The sequence below is a fragment of the Bubalus kerabau genome, chromosome 19, assembly GCF_029407905.1.
Source record: "Bubalus kerabau isolate K-KA32 ecotype Philippines breed swamp buffalo chromosome 19, PCC_UOA_SB_1v2, whole genome shotgun sequence".
Classification (NCBI taxonomy): domain Eukaryota; kingdom Metazoa; phylum Chordata; class Mammalia; order Artiodactyla; family Bovidae; genus Bubalus; species Bubalus kerabau.
Window position 1 is genome coordinate 31,338,399 of NC_073642.1, and position 19,908 is coordinate 31,358,306.

Consider the following 19,908-nt stretch of genomic DNA (forward strand, 5'->3'; position numbering starts at 1 on the left):
TTAATAATTTCAAGATGGCAGTAGGAGAGCACTGAACCAAACGCCAGGCCCTCCTAAATGCATGGCTCTGTGGACTACACAGAGGCCCTTCCCACACCCTTTCCCAGCTGGGGACAACCCCTCTCCCCTCTCCTGTCCTCAGCTGCTTTCTAGGGCAGCTCCTCAGGGCCTGAGAGCAGGATCCCAGCCCCAGGCACCCGCAGAGGTCCAGAGCCCTGTTCAGCAGGCACTCAATTCCTGCAGTCCCTCTGGGGATCTTCACCCCCACACTACCTCTGGGCTGCAGGGTACATACACCCTCCTCAGATCAATGCTTATTGACTGAGCCCCACCTGGCTAAGCCTGTGGAAGAGAGGACAAGTTGACAAAGGCTCAATCACTGCCCTCCAGGAGTTCAGTTTAATAGCAGGATTAAACCTTAAACAAGAGCAGGACCAAACACAGAATTCAGTGGGTTCAGAGAAAAATCATCATATTTGATTAGGAAGCTGAATTTCAAGAGAGATGGCATAAAGGTGGACTTCCATGAGTGGGCAAGATTTTATTTACCCGAGGAGGAAAAGGGCTTTCCCCTACGGTTGCACAGCAGGCACGTTAGAGGTGGGAAGATGCCTGGCAGGTCCCAGAATCCTGGGTTGTGCAGTTTGCCGAGGCATTCTGAGGGCAGAAGTGTGGGAAGAGACTGGAAGGGAATTATAGGGTCTGCGTGCAAAGCTCTAAGAGCTGTGGTGAAATGTTTGTACTTTCGTAGCGGAGGCACTGAGGGGGCGTTAGGTTTGGGCCATATTTCGGATTAAAGGGAGAAAAGAGGCGATTTCCTCCACTTGGCCCTCCCAGCCTGCCGGCAAGTGCAAAGTCTCACTTTTCTGCAAGACAGGCCGCTGATATCCAGGGTTCTGGAGTTTATTCAGTCCACCCTTCTCTGAGCTACCCACAGGGTGCAGCGGCCTGGGCTCCCTCCCGCCACACCAACGCGGAGGACCCACAATCTCGCGCGATTCTGGGTTCCGCGCAGCAGTGCGGGGCGGTTGTTGGAGTGGTTTGAGGCTTTTCCGCCACTTCCTTCCGTGGTCCTGCTCATGGTGGTGGTGGTGGTGCTGAAGTTAGGTGGGTTGGTGGTGGTTGCGGAATAGGATCCAGGACTGGGAGTGGAGGCGACCTACTGGGCGCATCCAGAAGGCATGCCTGGGAGTGGGGACAGGGTGGCTGTCATCCCCTGGTGGACCTGCTGCTGCTGCTGCTAAGTCGCTTCAGTCGTGTCCGACTCTGTGCGACCCCATAGACGGCAGCCCACCAGGCTCCACCGTCCCTGGGATTCTCCAGGCAAGAACACTGGAGTGGGTTGCCATTTCCTTCTCCAATGCAGGAAAGTGAAAAGTGAAAGGGAAGTCGCTCAGTCGTGTCCGACTCTTGGCGACCCCATGGACTGCAGCCCACCAGGCTCCTCCGTCCATGGGATTTTCCAGGCAAGAGTGCTGGAGTGGGGTGCCATTGCCTTCTCCGCCTGGTGGACCTACTACCCACTTATTTTAACTTTCTATTATGTATATTCTCAAACATATACGAAAGTAGCGAGAGTGGTATAATGATTTCGCCAAGCCCAACCGCCAAGCTTCAACGATTTTCTCCTCTTGGCCAATTTTGTTACATCTAACCCTCTCCCACCACCCACTTTAAAGAAGGATGTGGGTGGCCTGGGGGTGGCAGAGACGCCCCCCACCCAGAGTTGTAGGAGAGCTGGTACCAAGCTTGCACCCCCGGCGAATGGACCGCCGAGAGGCAGAGCGCGGGCACAGTAGGGCTGGGAGAGGGGCTCACGCTGGGTAGGGGCCGCGGGGGGTGGGGCCGGGGCTAGCGGGGCGGGGCTTGGAGCGGCGAGGGGGTTGGGGGCGCTCTCCCGGTGACTCAAGGCGCGTGGGGCTGGGCGCAGAGCTGCAGTCTCCGCCTTTGCAGCTTGGAGTGTGCCCGCCGCGCCGCAGCTGTCCGTGCCTGCCGCCGCCTTCCCGCCGCCGCCACCGCTGCCACCATGCCCAACTTCGCCGGCACCTGGAAGATGCGCAGCAGCGAGAATTTCGACGAGCTGCTCAAGGCGCTGGGTAAGCTGGCCCGGGCAGCGCGCCCCGACGGAGAGTAGCGGCCGAAGGTGCCCCGGGGCCAGCGGGGAGTCGGCTTTAGGGACCAACACCAGGCAGGAGGGAGTCCTGGGTGCCTTAGATCGGGGCGAATTCCAAGGAGCATCTCATCTAGAAGTGGCGAGGAGAGCCCGGGATCCACTCATCCAGCGAACATTTGCTGGATCCTTGGCGCTTTCCCCGACGGCTCGGTCTTTATCTCGCGCTAGATCGTCGCGAGGAGAGATTATTACTGAAATCCTGGGAGAGTCAGGGACTAAATTTGGGGACTCATTTTCAGACCAGGCCCTACCACGTGCTACCAAAGGAAAGCCATTTACCCTCTCTGAGCCTCAGTTTCTCATCTTGAAAATCAGGGCGAGAGCCGGGAGAGGAATGGTTCATTTGTAAGTCCCCCTTCTATAGTCAGAGGGTTTGGGAAATGCCGGGCCAGTTCTGGGACAATGGGCGGGTGACGAGACCCCGTGACCTGAACCCGGGTCTTCCCCGTTCTTCCCGGGGCAGGTGTGAACGCCATGCTGAGGAAAGTGGCCGTGGCGGCTGCGTCCAAGCCGCACGTGGAGATCCGCCAGGACGGGGACCAATTCTACATCAAGACGTCCACCACGGTGCGCACTACCGAGATCAACTTCAAGGTCGGAGAAGGCTTTGAGGAGGAGACCGTGGACGGACGCAAGTGCAGGGTGAGGTCCCAGAGTCTGGGCAGCCTTCCCGGATCCCTGCTCCCTACCCAGGAACCGTTGCAGCCAGATGAGACCCCCGTCTCCTTTTGCAGCCTGTGGCGCGCCTTCCTTGCAGGGCGTGTGCACCGGCTGTTTGCTCAGAAAATCTGTGCAACTCGTTGCCCTGGGCTCAGGAGAAAGTCCCACCCCAGCCCCTCCCAACCTCCTCCCTAAACTGCCTCCCGGGGTGCTAACCGCCGCGCTTAAAGCGCGGGCTTTGGGTTACACCGCGTTCCCTGCAGGCGTTTCTGCGGCATTTTGCAGCGATCCTCGAGCCAGTGCAGGCGGCTGGGGAGGAGGAGGAGGTGGCTGGGCTGCGTTGCCTGGCCGTGCGGCTGCCACGTTTCCTGTCGCAGGTGGAGCCGCAGCTCTTGCGTCCCGCCCTCCCAGGTCCCTGGGCCCTTGGGAATGCTCTGGATCCAGTTTCAGCAGTCTTGATGGCCCCGGTACCTCTCCTGCCCTCCCTCAGTTAGGTTCCTTAAAGGAAAAGACGAAACCTTTCCAAAAGCAAGGCAGATTCTGCCCGGAAAATGGACTGAGTGCCCTCTTTTAGTCCGCAGGGGCAAGAATTCTGTTTCTCTCCGTTTGTCGGTCCCAGGGATGAATCGGTGGACTGAAGCAAGAGGTTGTAAATCCCTTTTTTAGATGGGCAAAGTCGCATTCGGTTGGTCTCTGGAATAGAATGGAAGGTTAGCTACCCATGTATTTTGAGGACAGATGGAAAAACAATCGCTGATGCTACCACTTATTTTAAAAGTGACAAAATGTCTCCCTCCTCTCCCCTAAGGTTTGAAAAAAGAAAAACTCATAGCATTCCAGAGAGTGAGAAATTGTTTTTCACCTTTCCGGAGCCGTGCCTGTCTGATCTAGAGTGAGACTCTCTGGGCACTGGGTTTGGGAGGACATAGAGACACAGTCCCCCAGAAGCAATATTTGACCCCCAGAGTTGACACAGCCTGAAAATGATATCTGGGCTTGGAGCTGGCAAGATCCAAGCCCTCAGCCACTGCTCTGTTTGCAAAAACAAAAGAGCAGGACATCTCTTCAGCGTAGAGGGAAGGTCCGGGAGTCTAAGGTAAAAGGCCTGGCAATAGGCAGAACTCAGTTTGGGTACATCCAACAGTGAGTACTGCTGGAGACAGTAATTCTGATCAGAAATCAAAGGTTCACAGGACAGCCTGGGGAGCGGGGCTTTATCCATCCCCACCCTGCCTAGGGAACGTGTCCCATGTGTTAGCTAAAAAGCCAGTATGTGCGCATTCAGTACAGCCGCCTCGCCCAACTGTATAGCAATTTGCTTCATGCAGACGCCAGGGAAAACTACAGGGGAATCCCTTCTTTGCCTCCTACCTCCGACAACATGAAGACCCTTCAGATCTTAAAAAAAAATTTATTTTTTTTTCTAGAGACATGTAACCTGGGAAGTGGCAGTGTTTTTATTCTCAGAGTCAGAGAAACTCAGGATTATCAGAGCAGGCTGTGTACTGCATCTGCTGAGTGCAAACAGAAAGCGAGGCATTATCCCCAAATCCGTGCAAGGAACAGGTCCTGATTTGCTCACTAGATGTGGTCTCAAATATGGTGTCTTAACCGTTCTGAAATTTTGTATTTCTGTTGTGAAGCTTTTTGCCCTCAACAGCCAAATTGCTTGAAGGGGGAGCCCATTTTGACATAAATGAATCATTTTATGCTCTCAATTTTATTCCTGAAGATGTAAGGCATGCCTGAGGCTTTGCTGCTTCTCTATGTGTGTGTGTGTGTGTGTGTGTGTGTGTGTAATATAAGGTATATTTATACTCCCATAAAATCTGTGGTCAGCCCTCTGAATTTGGGCTTGATAAGGCACAGCAGAGAAGGTTCTGTGCGCTGCTGACAGGGACCATGTGTTGCTTCTCTGCACAGCAATTATTCTCCCGTGCTCATTGTTGTCTCTGCTCCCCGCTGCCAAGACTGTAATTAATGTCACTAATGGTTTTCCTGCCCGCAGAGCTTACCCACTTGGGAGAATGAGAACAAGATCCACTGCACACAAACTCTTCTGGAGGGGGACGGCCCCAAAACCTATTGGACCCGCGAGCTGGCCAACGACGAACTCATCCTGGTGAGTGAGACACCCCCCCAACACCCCCCAACCCTGAAAGGAGCTCGCAGGTTTCCAGCTGCTGCTCACAACGGGGCCCCACCAACATCGTCCTCACTCGCCCATTCAGGGAGAGACACTCTATGCCCTGGCTTAAAATGTAAGTAGAAAAGCTCGAGATGATAGTTTAGGCCAAAGGAAATCACTGTTAGATGGTTGGCAGGAGAGCAGAGTGGCTCAGAGGGCAGAGTAGGGGCTAGAGACATGCTGCGCTGCCGGCCACTATCCAAACCCACACATCCCGCGGTGACCAGCTGACTTGCTTAAGCCAACCTCCCCTCCAGCTGGGCTCAGCGTGCGTGGGCTCTGCGAGGTCCCAGAGTTCACTCTGCAGAAGGGGTTTTCCTCACCTCACCATTCTCCACTTTGCTGCCTAGGAAAAATTTCAGAAATTTCAGTACGCCTGCACTGGAAGTCTTTTTACTGCCACCCCCCCACCCCCCCACCCCCGGCCCCGGACTTACAGACTCCAATGGCTTTCCGGGAGACAGACAAGAAATGCTAATTTAAGACAGCCTGAGGGTTAACTGGAGAGGGTAATCAGGGAATCAGATTGAAGTATTTTAAACATCCCTGACCAGGCAAAATATACCTGCTGAGGCCAAGTTAGAAACCTCTGTAGTTAAATCACACACCTCCTTCCCCTTTATTTAGGGGAGCAAATGAAGTGGGGGGGGGCAGGAGTGAAGGACAGCTCCCTGTTATGCTCCCTTTGTGTTTCAGAACAGACCAAGCTTTCCTGACAACAGCCTTCCCGCCCGCCTCTTCACTCTCCCCAACCACCCCCACCCCACCCCCACCCCCACACTAGAAAAGGGGAAAGCTGTTGTGGGTAACCAGGAAATGATATCCTTTGTTCTCCATCAGGCCTGCTGTTAACATCTCCCCTCTAAGACTGCCTGCTTGCCCCATCTTATTGAGCGCCACCCTGAAAAGTCGGGGAAGGAGGTGGCAAGGAACGCTAGGACAGGACTCACTGTGACCCGGGCCTGGCCCTTCCCTCCCCAAGCTGTAAAATGAGGGTTTGGACTGAAGCCTGGTTCCCCCCCACTCAGGTCCCTCTCAGCCCTGAAATTACATGTTTATTCTGTAGGAAGACCCTCAATTGAGCTGTTTCTGTTACTTCAGCGGAGGCTGCTTGATCTCACTCTTGCCTTCTTGTCCTTCCCTGAGATGATTTCCCAGACTTCCTCCTTTCACACAGAAAGGACTGGCTTCATTTGCAACCTGGTTAATGTTGTTTCCAGGGCAGGAATACATTGATGGGGTTGGGGGAGCAATTTGAGGCCGAGAGATGGAAATTTAAGAGAAAAAGGGACATATTCCTTGGGACCAGGGATAGCAAAGAGGGAGATGATTTTTAGAGTTCTTGAGGGTAGCTGAGGGTTAAGTAGGCTCAGTGTGCTCAGTGAGAAAGTGTGATTTTATTAATCTCTGTAGTATCTGAGCAGCCCGCACACTGGCTCGATTTCCCCCACTTCCAACTCCCCCACTACATCTCCACCCATGCTTCTCTCCCTGGCTCAGCAGATATATACATACATACGAGCCGAGGAACATTAATTCTTGGCATTTGGGATCTAAAATATGGGCTTTTGTTCCAAGGGTTATTATCATTAATAAATCCAAATGTAGGGAGATGCCGTCTCTATAAACAAGAGGCAATTTATTCTGGTTAACTTGAAATAAGCTCTCCCAGCAACCCTGGGCTGTAACTTGCCTTCTTTTGAAAACTGAGCGAAGTCCCTTAAACCACTCTGGAACACTATACGGAGAGTTTCTTTCAGAAACCTCTCATAGTAGTTTGTGGGCTGAGAAGGACATTTCAAACGTGGTTGGAAATGTAGCCATTTCTTCTTGTTTCGTGAAGCCATTTGATGGCCTGGGTGAGGTGTTGATCATTGCAGCACAGGTAGAGAGTCCAATCCCCAAACTTTGGCCTGCCATGGGACACTCCATGGCTTGAGAGCTGGAAGAGTTTTGGAAAACTGACATGGTTCTGAGAGGTCTGGACATTTGAGAGGTGAATTTCTATGGGAACCCCTACCTCACCCTCCCCCAGCACCCAGCATCGTCTGCTAATTCCTCACTAATGAGGAGAGGGAGGAAGACCGAGCAGGTGTCCAGAGCAGGCACAGCTGTGCCGGTACGATCATTTTTTAGCTCCCTATTTAGGCTGGTGATGAGCATTTGATTCCTTCATAATCACAAATGACTGGTATTTCCCTGAAACACACGTTAGAATAATGTCCCAGCTCATGTTCTCTGAGAGCATCTCATGAACAACTGAGTGACGCAGGGGAAGCTACAAGTATGTTCAAGCTCTTGCGTGCATGTGTGCTAAGTTGCTTCAGTCACGTCCAACCCTTTGTGACCCCACGGACTGTGTAGCCTGCCAGGCTCCTCTGTTGATGGGATTCTCCAGGCAAGAATACTGGAGTGGGTTGCCATGCCCTCCTCCAGGGGATCTTCCCAACCCAGGGATGGAACCTATGTCTCCAGTACTTCACTGCAAGAGGATTTTTTTTACCACTGAGCCACCGGGGAAGCCCATTCACGCTCTTAGTTCAGGGTTTTTAACCTAAGGCCCTTTTGACAATTTGAAACAATTTCAATTTTGACAAATTGAAAGATAGGGACTCTCCCACAGAAAAATGTATGTCTGCAAACAAACATATCTATGTCAGTCGACAGACTGGGGACATAACTGTTTGTTTGTCTTAAATTTTTTTTTTAATATACATATTGCTTTTTCTGTCCCAGTTATCTGTGAGAGACCCAGGAGAGCAGGCCTGTGTGTAATTGCCAGTTTTTGGAAGAGTGGAGACAGCTTACTTACAGGGATATCTTTTCAGAAGCCAGAAGAAAATAGTCCTCCATTTGTGGAATGATTTGTGCCCTCTCCACAGCAAACAAACAAACAAAGGGTCATAAAATTGTAGCTGAAAGAACCGGGATCATCTTGTTCAATTGCTCTCCTGCCCTCAACTCCCTGCCGCTCCATCTCTGAATTGTCCAAGAGACCAGAGCGGTGCCCCAGCTCACCTGGCTGTGAATTGCAGGCCTAGCTTTGGAGGCCTATGCCATGCTCTTGCAGCCAAGACCACGTTTCTACCTCACAGGTTCCTTGAGTATCACTGACACCTGAGTATGTCAGCTGTCTCTCAGGATGGACAGCCACTTCCTAGAAGGCACTTATATACCCTTTCCAAGGATATCCCACCTGACTGTTCATTATTGGATCCCAGGGCTCAGTGGCCGGGGCCCATTGCTCTCTTGAAATCACTTGAAAAGAGACGGAACCACTTCAGAAATGTTCAGTATGACATACCACCACCCCCACTTCAGTTTAATTTAAAAAACCAAAGCCAGGAAACTTGCATTTTTTATGTCAGCACTCCCAGGTTCCAGAAGCAAAGGAAAACTGCACACAATATAATTCTATACCCGAGTTGCCTCTCTGCCAGTGCAGAGCTCAAGGGAGGGGAAAAAAAAATCCTTGGCTCTGAGCATGAACACACAGCACAGGAAATTGAATGTCTGTTACAAAGAGTTTTTACCAGGGCAGTAAGTGGCCTTATTAGCGATATGCTTTAAACATTTTTGCACAGGCATCTGCACTGATTGGTTTTCCTTCCCTGCAGACGTTCGGCGCCGATGACGTGGTCTGCACGAGGATTTATGTTCGGGAATGAAGGCGGCCAGCTTGCTCCAGCTTTGGGGGTGGGATGCATGTTCCCCCAAGGAATGTCATAGCTCTGAGCCGCCAGTGGACCTCCTCTTCCCCGGTATTAACATTAGGTGATCCCGATGTCCCCCCAGTAATGCTGTAGTGTTTTCCCCCAAGGCTTTGTGCCTCTATCTCCCTGGCGCTCCATAGTCTGGCATCTGTATGGTTTCATCAGTCATTAAACTGGGTGTACACACCTCAAGGCTTTCTCCTTGTTTGGACTGCCTCTTCAGTTTCTACAAAGGTCTTAGTGATCCTGCTGACCCGAGCTCTGCACTGGTCTGCGTAGGGGCTTTCGGCTTCCACCTGCTGCCCTGGTGCAGAGCTTGGAGCATACAGCAAGGGTGGCAAGCTGGGCTCCCTCTGAAAGGATTCACACTGAAGATCCAGGTGTGCTTAGACCTCACTATGCTGGTGTTTTGATTGAATTAGTTGATATATTAGTGGTTCCCAGCAGGAAAGGGAGGGCACATTCGAAAGGGTTAATTGAGGAGAGCTCAGAATGAAGGGACTATTTACACAGGCCTTTACATGGACGGGGTGAAGAGAACCAAGAAGGATGGTAAGGTACTCAGAGACCAGCAGTAGGGAGCTGGTATACTCCCCTAGAGAGACGGACAGAGGGGTCATCAGACCACAAGAGCCTGGAAGAGAAACCACTACGTACAAGAGTTGTGGAGTACACAGAAGAATGTGGTCACTGCCAAAGCCCCAGTATGTGGGTAGAGGAGGGTTCAGAGGGTGGGGGAGAATCTCTGGCTTGGAACAAGGGGGTTAAATATACTGACTACCCAACTTTCAATCTCTGATCTAGTTATTCTGTCCACTGGCCAAACCCATCTGGAGTCTGGAGGGCAAAAGAGTGGGCAGGTGGTGGGGGCGGAGGAGGGTACTGCCCACAAGAGTTACCCTCCTAGGACATAGCCAAGAGGAGAATGGATCCCAACATGCAAAAGGACAATAATCCACAGTCACCAACTCTAACATTCGAAAAATCAAGAGAATTCATATGAAAATCTGCATTTCTATTTCCTTAGAAAAATGGGAAAAATCTGGCATCTCTTACAGGGCAACAGTTGGCTTAGCAACTTTCCCCCTTAAGTGGAACTTACAGTCTCTGCCTCCACCATTGCCTCTGCCCTCATTTGCATTGCTTGCCTGGCTTCTTGGGCATCTCTTCCTGACATCCTAGGCACAGGGGTTCTTGGCAAAGCCAGGCCAGAGTTGGCTGGGTGGGCATGGGTGAGGCCCAATTTAGATGACTGGTTTAAGGTGACCCTAAAGAGCTCACCCTGGGTGGCTCAGATGGGAAAGAATCTGCCGGCAATGCAGGAGACCCTGGGTTTGATCCCTGGGTGGAGAAGATCCCCTGGAGAAGGAAATGACAACCCACTCCAGTATTCTTGCCTGGAGAATTCCATGGAAAGAGGAGTCTGATAGGTTACAGTCCACGGGATTGCAAAGAGTCGGACAGGACTGAACGACTTACTACTTTCACTTTCAAAGAGTTCACACCCCGACGGGCAGACACCTAAGGCCCAGGTGCCACCACCTGTATGTAAACAAGGAAACCTTTACCTGACTCATCATACCTCCGCAGTCCAGAACCCTACTTTGCTGATGGGAACTTTGGCTCTTTCTAAAAGATTCTACTACTTACATGTAGGAGGAGTTGCCTAATGGTTTCTTGGAGGAAGGGGGCTGGAGTGGCACCTCTAAGGAAGGGGGGCACTAGGACTGTCTGGAGCACCACTTTACTCAGAACAGAGGCTATAGCCTGTTTCTCTTGAATCCTTTTCTTCTTCTTTTTCCAGAGAAAAAGGCACAGTGTTTCTCACCTCTCTTGGAACACTGCTCACAGGACATTAGCATGGGACCCAATATGGGAGTTGCTGCTCTAATTTTCAACCTTTAAATATGTGTACACACATTGGTGGCTCAGATGGTAAAGAATCTGCCTGCAACGTGGGAAACCCAGCTGCCATCCCTGGGTCGGGAAGATCCCCTGGAGGAGGGCATGGCAACCCACTCCAGTATTCTTCCCTGGAGAATTCCACGGACAGAGGAGCCTGGTGGGCTACAGTCCATGGAGTCGCAAAGAGTCAGACACGACTGAGCAACTCACAGACACATTACATATGATATATAATTTACACATACATGTAGGATGAACACCTACACAAAATACCACTGTCATCAGAATAACCTCACTATGACGCTATTCTAAACATGTCACTCGTCTGCTCAGCAAACCCACGGTCTGCAACAGAAAGGTCAAACTCTCTGGCACCCTCCATGTCTTGGTCTCACCAGGCGAAACAAAGAATGAGGGCTTTGGTATCTGTCACACCGGGCTTCAACTCCTGGCCACACCTTTGGTTTGCAAATACAAGAAACCCAACCCCAACCAGCCCCAGCATAAAGGAACATACTCTGCGATAACACAGCTGAACCTTGAAAACGTTATGCTAAGTACAAGAAGCCAGTAACGAAGGACCTCATAGTGAATGGTTCCATTTCTATGACATGTCCAGAACAGATAAATCCAAGACACAGGGTGGATTGGTGGTTGCCTAAGGCTGGACATAAAGAGAGGAAATGGGAGTAAAAAGTTTCTTTGGGGTTGGGGGGCCTGTGGTAATGAAAATGTTCTAAAATTGAGGTGGCTGTAGTTGCACAACTCTACAAACACACAAAAAACCACTGAATTTGTGAAGAATGCTGGGGAAACTCTCAGGATTCAAGCAAAAGCTTCAGGAGCTGTGCCTTAGATGGAGCTCTACCCCTCCATCTCTGACTCCATTCTGACTTCCTAATAGAACTGATTCAGGTCATATGACCACCCCTGGACCAATCACAATTGACGGAAACACAGTACAATGATTGGCCAGGCCTAAGACGTGTGACCTCTCCTGGGCTAGTGGGCAGAACCTTTTAGAAAAGGAAGAAGAAGGGGAAAAGAACTGGGTAGGAAGGAACTGGAGAAGGCAATGGCACCCCACTCTGATACTCTTGCCTGGAGAATCCCGTGGATAGAGGAGCCTGGTGGGCTGCAGTCCATGGGGTCGCTAAGAGTTGGACGACTGAGCGACTTCACTTTCATTTTTCACTTTTATGCATTGGAGAAGGAAATGGCAGCCCACTCCAGTGTTCTTGCCTGGAGAATCCCAGGGATGGGGGAGCCTGGTGGGCTGCCGTCTATGGGGTCGCTAAGAGTCGGACACGACTGAGCAACTTCACTTTCACTTTTCACTTTCATGCATTGGAGAAGGAAATGGCAACCCACTCCAGTGTTCTTGCCTGGAGAATCCCAGGGATGGAGGATCCTGGTGGGCTTGACTGAAGCGACTTAGCAGCAGCAGCAGGAAGGAACTGATTAACCCATCCTCCATGCTGGCTAGCAAACCTTGGACAAATTATTTAGTCCCTTGCTGTGTAAAATGAGGACAATAAAATCCATTTGGCCTGGTGTGGAGATTAGTGGAATTAAGATTTGTAAAGTACTAAAAGCTTTGTATTTATCTTCCCTGGTGGCTTCTGGTAGAGAATCTGCCTAATAATACAGGAGACATGGGAGACACAGGTTCCATCCCTGGGTGGGGACAATCCCCTGGAAAAGGAAATGGCAACCCTCTCCAGTATTCTTGCCTGAAAAACCCCGTGGACAGAGAAGCCTGGTGGGCTACAGTCCATGGGGTCGCAATGTCAGACACGACTTAGCGACTGAACAACAAAACAGCTTTTGAGATTTCTACACAATCCTGCCCTGTAGCCACATGGGTCTAGACCCTGATTCCCAGTCCTCTGAGTCTCTCAGATCTTTTATATTTTCAAGGCCCACATTCACCTCCTCTAGGGCATCTTCTCTCTACGTCTCTTGTGCCCACATCAGGCTCACAATTACAGGCTGCCTTGTGCTTGAAGGGCTTCTATTGTGGTCCTGTGTTGTCATTCCACATCTCCTAGGTTTCTGACATTTTCCGCCAACCAGCCTGTGTGGTCCCTGAGGCCAGGAATGGCTGCTTAACCATCTCTGCCTCCTCCCCCCACCACCCCCTACTACCCCACCTCAGGGCTTGGCAAATGGGGATAACTCTGTAAACATGTGCTGATTATCTGACTGATGAAGGGCCAACACTTTTTATAAGATCCAAACCTTCCTGAATGGATGTCTGCAAGAAAAAGCAGACATATGGGCACAAACAGCAGTTCTCAACTCAAACACCATCCAACAGTAAGAGAAATCCCTCAGGTAGGTAGTATATATAATACACATAGCATATTATATCTCAGAGGCAGGGGGATAGAGATTGCAAGACTTATTTGAAATAAAAGTGTGAATAGTACAGGAAACCCTGCTCGGGAGCAGGAAAACTTGGAAGAAGCAAACTTACTGATTGCTTGTCCCAGCACCCCTTCCATCCATCTCCCACAGTAGAGGCTGGGAAAGTCAATGCTTTTTTTCCCAGCTTGCATTATAACTAGCATTGAGCATGTGACACAATTCTGGCTAATGAAACATAAAGGTAAGTCATCCAGAAGTCTTCCAGGAAAGACTTTTCCTTCCTGATAAGAGAGGAGAGCCTGAGAAGGTAATATCTTACTGCCTCTCAATATGGCATGTGATTGTGATGCCTGGAGCTGGTGCAACCATCTTATAACCATGAGGAAAGGAGATGTCAGCTCAGACTCATTGAGATAGCACAACCCCTACCTCTCTTCGGATGTATTGCTATGTGATCTAAAAAAAAGAAAAAAGCCCTTATGTGTTTAAGCCTGTTAATTCAGTGGTTTCCATACTTGCAAGTAAAAGCATTTCAAACTGATACACTGAGGTGATGGAAAGGATGGGGGCCTGTCTGGATTGCAGATTTCTAGGAAGTCTTGTCTTGATGATGACTACCAGTGCAATGATGATGTCTACCAAAGCTAGACAGTCTTGCTCAAAGGAAAAAATAATGTCAAGATATTCTGTGGCAGTTAAGATTCTGTGCGTATTGTGACATCATTGTTAATTCCCTTTTTTACTTTTAAAAATTTTAAATTTTATTTATTTATTTGGCTGCACTGGTCTTAGTTGCAATAGGTGGGATCTTTGATCCTCCTTGGGGCATGTGAACTCTTAGTTGTGGTATATGGGATCTGGTTCCCTGACCAGGGATTGAACCCAGGCCCTCTGCACTGGGAACACTGGAGTCTTAGCCACTGGACCACCAGGAAGTCCCTCAAATTCCCTTTTACTTCATCTTCTTCTCCTCATCATGGCAGCCAACATTTCCAAGTGGACAGCGGATGTTATCCAGAAAATGTAGGGCAACCAGCCTTCCAATGCAACCTTTTGAACCACCAGTCTAACCCCACCCACTGCTTTCAGAGCCATCTGTCTTCTGGCAATATACTCCAGGGCTCTTCCCTCCTTTACTTTAAAGCTCATTTGTGTCTGGAAAGTCCTTGGATCTTCTCAAAAATGTCTCTTACATCTATATCTGCCCTCCCCAATGTCCAGCAAACCATCTCCTCTAAGATAAAAGAAAAGCAGTATGTCACAGGGTGAAAAATTAATCTTTACAAAGTCCCCGATGGTCAGATAAATGTGGGTCAGAGTAGATTTGAAGTCTTCTCTGACTGAAAACCCTTAAATTGGTTGGACAGTTGTGCTTATCCCAACTCATCAGGGCTGCTTTGCTTGCAAGCGCTCTCATCCGTGAAGAGATGAAACTCAGACAGGAGAAATGATTTGCCCAGGGTCATCATTGTAGGCGCTTGTCAAGATCAGAAAGACTTCTTTCTCTGGATTGAGAGGTATTTTTTTTTAACTCTTTATTATAGAAAATCTCTAGCATACACAAAAGTAGAATTGTATAATGATTCCCCATATACCCACCACCCAGCTTCAACAACCACTGTGTCCCATCTTGTTTCATCTATGCTCTCCTCTCCTGGATTATTTTGAAGCAGATTCCAGACATTTTAAGATTCTACTTACAAGCATTTCAGTATATTGTCTCTAGAGGTTATTAATTACCTTAAAAGTAACAATATCATTCTCACATTTTGGAAATTAAAAATAATTCCTAATATCATCAAGTATCTTGTCAGTGTTCAGAGTTTCCTGTCTCATAATTTTTTTCTTCCTACTTGTCCAAATCAGGATTGAAATAGCCATACTTTGTGACTGATTGATACCTCTCTTAAGTCTCTTTGAATCTGTAAGTTCCCCTCTAACTCATCTTATTATTATTTTTTTACAGTGTATTGTGGGAGAAACAGGTTGTTTGTCTTGAAATTTTCCTATAGTCTAAATTTCCATGGTGTTGTTTAACATGTCTTGTTTCGCCTATATTTCTTGAGAAGTGGTAATTACAGCCACAAGCTCATTTAGATTCAGGTTTGATTTTCTTGGCAAGAATACTGCAGAGGTCATGGGTCTGCTGTCCGTCCCTCAGTGGATTCGTGACGTCTGTTTCCCTCTCTGTGATATTGGCAGCCACTAGTGACCATTGCCTAGAGTCATGGTTTCACTAGAGGTTGAAACCTAGGGCAATTCTACTTCTATCATTGTTTCTTCACTTTTGAGCTGGAATATTCCATTAAAAGATAATTCCTCTCATCTACTATGTGATTATCATGAGGTATAGTTTATATAGAAAGTGAAAGTCAGTCAGTCAAGTCTGGCTCTTTGTGAACCCATGTATTGTAGCAAGCCAGGCTCCTCTGTCAATGGAATTCTCCAGGCCAGAATACTGGAGTGGGTAGCCATTCCCTCCTCCAGGGGAATCTTCCCAACTCAGGGATTGAAGGTCTACCACATCGCAGGTGGATTCCTTACCGTCTGAGCCACCAGGGAAGCCCTTATATAGGAAAGGCAGAATGAATGTTTGATTCTTTCCCTGTATTTACTAGTTTTCAAAGCAATGTATTGGTCCTCTTGACATCCTTTAAAAGAGAGCAATGTATTTTTGATGAGTTGTTTGTTTGTTTGTCTGTCTGTTGTTTGGGTTTTTTTTTTGTTTTTTTTGTTTTTTTTTTTTTTGCCACACCATGCAACATGTGGAATCTTAGTTCCTAACCAGGGATCATACTGGTGCCCCCTGCATTCAAAGCATTCAAAGTGCCCCCTGGACCACCAGGGAAGTCCCTGTTTTTGCTTTCTTTTGGAAAGTCACTGTGAATTTGTAGATCTAAACATAGTTGATGTGTTTTAATTCATTGCAGTTGCTATCCTTATAGATGCTGAAAGTGGCCTATCTTTGGCCAGTGAGAGCCTTTTGAAATTGACTCTTGAGTCCTTCAGGAGGGCCCTGGTCATCTTTGGTAAATTCCTTGCTGTTTGGTATGACATGACGTTCCAGGCTCATTCTGTGTGTTTCCTGCTCCAGACCTGGAATCACCCATTTCTTCAAGAAGTCCAGTCCTTCTGGAAGGCAATGGGATTTATCAATAAAAGCCACAGTTTAGGAGCCAGGGGAGGGGTCTAATTTGGAAGCCAGAGTTCTAGGACCCAAGAGGCAAGTACTAGACAAAAAAGTTACTCTGTAGTCCTGTGTTCCTTTATCTTCTGCCCAAGACAGTGCTAAACAACATTCAGATGTTACCAACGCTGTCTGTGGTCAGTTTTCTGAGAATGACATCTCTTCCTTTTTACTCAGAAATCTCAGTAGTTTCTGACCAACCCCTTTGTAGTAGAGGCAGTAGATTGGGAAACATCTGTATGCAATTCAGCACCAAGCTCTGAGGGCATCTGCTTTAAACAGCATGTGACTTGATCTGCAGTGGTCTCTTCCAATCAAACCTCTCTTTACTCCATGGGAGGTGGGATTAATGTTCCATCCTTTTGTAGGAAAATTAAGCACAATTTCTGGGCAAAGGGCAAATTCTCACAAGGGTTCTGCAAATATTATGCATCATATTTGTTACAACTGGGTAATTTATCTTTCTGGGAAAGTTACCTACAGGACTTGGAGAAATTTACTTAATAAGAAAATAGATGACAGTCACAATTGTATAATTCCATTTGTTTCCAGGAGAGGAAAACTCATCAATTATGGTGAGTGAAGGGGAGGGCCTGGGAGTCCCTAAAGTGGAATTTTATCAGGGTCTCCAAGAATAGTCATACTCAGGGGAAGTGAGATTTGGGGATTGTAACATTAAAAAAAAATTGGCTTTGCAAACAATGTGCAAGAAAAAATCATTGAATCATGGACTTTTACAGAGAACATAATGAAATGTGAAAACTGAGAAAGTTTGGGGGTAAACCCAATTCATACACACAACAAAATTAACACTGAGTTTGTTTTTTCTTTTTTCTCTTCCTATCAGGAATAGGTTCAGAAAAATATTAAGTTCCCTTGGTCATTAAAAAAAATAATAACTGTAATGATATAGTTCAATGCAAAGAGCACATGAGAGGATCATAATTGTAAGCCTGGCTTTGCCACTAATTTGCTTTGTAATTTGCTCTTGTTCTTGACATCCCCTCCCTGAGGCTCTCACTCCCCATCTGTGCAAACCAGAGGTTGCCAAATGTGAACAGAGCGGGGACTGGCTGCATATGAATCACCAGGGGGAATCCAAAATGTCCACCAACAGAGAATGGTTAAACCAACCACAATAAACCACAGCATGGAATTCTCTGCAGCTGTCAAGAAGAATGAGGCATATGCATGTGTACTGATATGAAAAGATGCCAAGCTATATCGTTTTTAAAAATGAGTGACGATCTTGTTTAATGGGAAAAATAAAAGCAACATGGTCAGCTCTTTTCAGGACAAATACAAAACCCTCGAGGACACACACCAAACTGCTAAATATCAGTTCCCTCTGAGAATTGGCTGTTTTTAACTCTCATTATTTCTGTATTGCTGGAATTCATTTAGAAAGAGTATGTATTACTTTTGTAATTTAAAACATTTTCATTTAAAAAGTAAGAAATACTGATTCTTGTCAAGGTTTGCGATAGAACCTAGGAATCTGAATTTCTTTGTGTTTACCCAAGTGATTTCTAATAGAAAAAATGAACCCGTGATCACAAATGTCTCCTGGCTCCTAACACTATGACTCCATGAAGTTTTTTGACTCAAAACTTTGGGGAAAGGAAGAGAAGGACCAAAGAAGAGAAAAGAAGACAACAAAAAGCCACAATATTGGAAGCAGAGATAACAATGACCAAGGTGTACGGCTGCGTCCAGTACCGATTCACACATGTATCCTTTGTGACATGCGCAGCAATCTTGGGACGTAGGCAAGTCAGGTAACACCAGTGTCCCATTTTATAGGTGGGAGCACTGAGGTTTAGAAAGGTTAAGTCCTTGGAGTGAGTTACCCAGTTTGTAAATGGCAGAGCTGGGATTACAATCCTGGGCTGTCTGACCCCAGAGCCAATGCTTTTTCTATCACTGGTGACACGAAATGTTTCCTTTACTGTGATCACCAGAGATTGTGCTCATTTTTTTAGGTCCCAGACTTCTTTATGGAAGAACATAGTGATGACTGATGTGGGGATTAAAGTCAAGAGCATCACTGAACTTCACCTTCCCTTCAACCAGTTCCCCCAAACTCCCTGCCCCCAAACCCTTTGTGTTCCCAGTTCTGTCTTAGTGAATGGAGAACTTAATCCCCCACCCCCCAGTACAAACCCACAGGGTTCTCTCCCTGGCTCTCCTGTTCCTCTGCCCCCCATTCCTAGCAAGGGCAGGCCTTGCAGTTTGAATGCACAGGAGAGCCCAGAGCAGTGACAGACTCCTGGGGGAAGGCCTCACCTTCAAGGAATGGGACCAAGGAGTACAGACTAGTGAAGTGAGGGCCCCCATAGCCTGGGGTACCAAAATGGGGCCCTGCACCACAGGGAAAGGTATTGGTCCCCCTGAGAAAAGAGACCTCAAGGATTTTGCAGCAACCTCAAAATCCTCTCCTTGGGAATGAGCAGTCATTGCTTGATTGTTAGCCCTTCCGGCGATGGTTGCAGAACCACATCCTTCTCAAACCCAAAATGCTGGGCCACTAGGCTGCTGCAGGGTGGGCTTCGGGCAGTGCAGGAAGCCTCTGTTCTGCCTGTTGCTGTCCAGGTTGCCTCTCACTCAACTCTCCATACTCGTCTGCTTTCTCTTCCAGGCCTGCATGGGGGTTTCTGCCTTGCATATCTCCTGCAGCTTCTCATTCTTGTCAGTTTCCTCTACCCAGCTCTGCAGCAGGGGCCACAGTTTATACATGTCCTTGAAACTGAGCCTCAAAGCCTCGAAACGGCAGATTGTAATTTAGCTGAACACCTTCCCAAAGAGAACCCCTAGGGTGAGCCCCACAGCAGCCTGAGTAGATTCCAGGGTGATCCCCTTCTGCTTTACAAGCTTGGCAGATTGTTCGGGGTTTTTCTGAAGAGCTTTGATGTCCTGGGACTCCTTGGGGTTTAGCTCCAGCTTCTTGTGCAGCTTCACGGCGCCAGCGGGGGTGGTGCAGGGTTCCAGAGAGGCTACCTCGGAGCTGGGGTTGCTCTCCATCCCGGCTTCTGTCTTCAGGCTGAGGGGTCTCTGGGCCACCTTGGGGCACCCACTCCACTCCAACCTGAGGGGCACAGGCAGTTCCTCCACAGAAGTCATAGGCCGAGAGCACAGGGTAAGCCACACCTGAGCACCAGGCCCAACCCCCAGCCCCATCTCCCGCCCAAGGAAGCCCCTGGTTCCTAGCCTGGCTTCAGCCTTCTCAGCCTGTCGCCTGCCACCATGTGCCGGGGTGAGAAGGCCAAGTCAGAAGCCAGGTGTCCTGCTGTGGGGGAGGAATGTGCCCCAAGCCCAGGGCCTAGGAAAATGAGGGCTCTTCAAGGGACTACAAAATAGTGTTTATAGTTTAATGATACCAAATGGCTTCTCATAGGGAAAAAAAAGACAGTATAACAATAATTGGCATTTAATAAGGGTTTACTCTGTCCCAAGGCATCCCAGGTGGTCCTAGTGGTAAAGGACCCTCCCGCCAACGTAGGAGACTTGAGACTCGGGTTCGATCCTGAGTCTGGAAGATCCCGTGGAGAAGGAAATGGCAACCTACTCCAGTGTTCTTGCCTGGTGAATCCCATGGACGGAGGAGCCTGGCGGGCTACAGTCCATGGGGTCACAAAGAGTCAGGCACGACTGAGCGACTGACAGGACACACGCTGTCCCAAGTTCTGTGCTAAGCACTTTTCAGGCAGTATCA

General features: G+C 48.6%; 1 protein-coding gene, 1 long non-coding RNA gene and 1 pseudogene across 2 annotated transcripts; 2 read left to right on the forward strand and 1 right to left on the reverse strand.

Annotated features, from left to right (window-relative positions):
• Nucleotides 1-1,886: 1,886 nt before the first annotated feature.
• Nucleotides 1,887-8,926, forward strand: CRABP1 (cellular retinoic acid binding protein 1). Its single transcript, XM_055555664.1, has 4 exons — nt 1,887-2,096; nt 2,637-2,815; nt 4,842-4,955; nt 8,639-8,926. The coding sequence occupies exons 1-4, from the start codon at nt 2,027-2,029 to the stop codon at nt 8,687-8,689; spliced, it is 414 nt and encodes a 137-aa protein (XP_055411639.1). The 5' UTR covers nt 1,887-2,026; the 3' UTR covers nt 8,690-8,926.
• Nucleotides 2,987-4,833, forward strand: LOC129633751 (uncharacterized). Its single transcript, XR_008705259.1, has 3 exons — nt 2,987-3,300; nt 3,642-3,725; nt 4,261-4,833. It is a non-coding gene; the product is annotated as an uncharacterized LOC129633751 (long non-coding RNA).
• A 9,479-nt stretch (nt 8,927-18,405) lies between the features above and the next one.
• On the reverse strand, nt 18,406-19,373 carry LOC129633909 (POU domain, class 5, transcription factor 1-like; annotated as a pseudogene).
• Between the last annotated feature and the right edge of the window lie 535 nt (nt 19,374-19,908).

Excerpts from the sequence above, each read along its gene's own strand:
- CRABP1 (XM_055555664.1), top strand. The coding sequence starts at position 2,027 with ATGCCCAACTTCGCCGGCACCTGGAAGATGCGCAGCAGCGAGAATTTC. Across the intron at positions 2,816-4,841 it reads TGGACGGACGCAAGTGCAGG|AGCTTACCCACTTGGGAGAA; the intron begins GTGAGGTCCCAG and ends TCCTGCCCGCAG. Across the intron at positions 4,956-8,638 it reads CCAACGACGAACTCATCCTG|ACGTTCGGCGCCGATGACGT; the intron begins GTGAGTGAGACA and ends CCTTCCCTGCAG.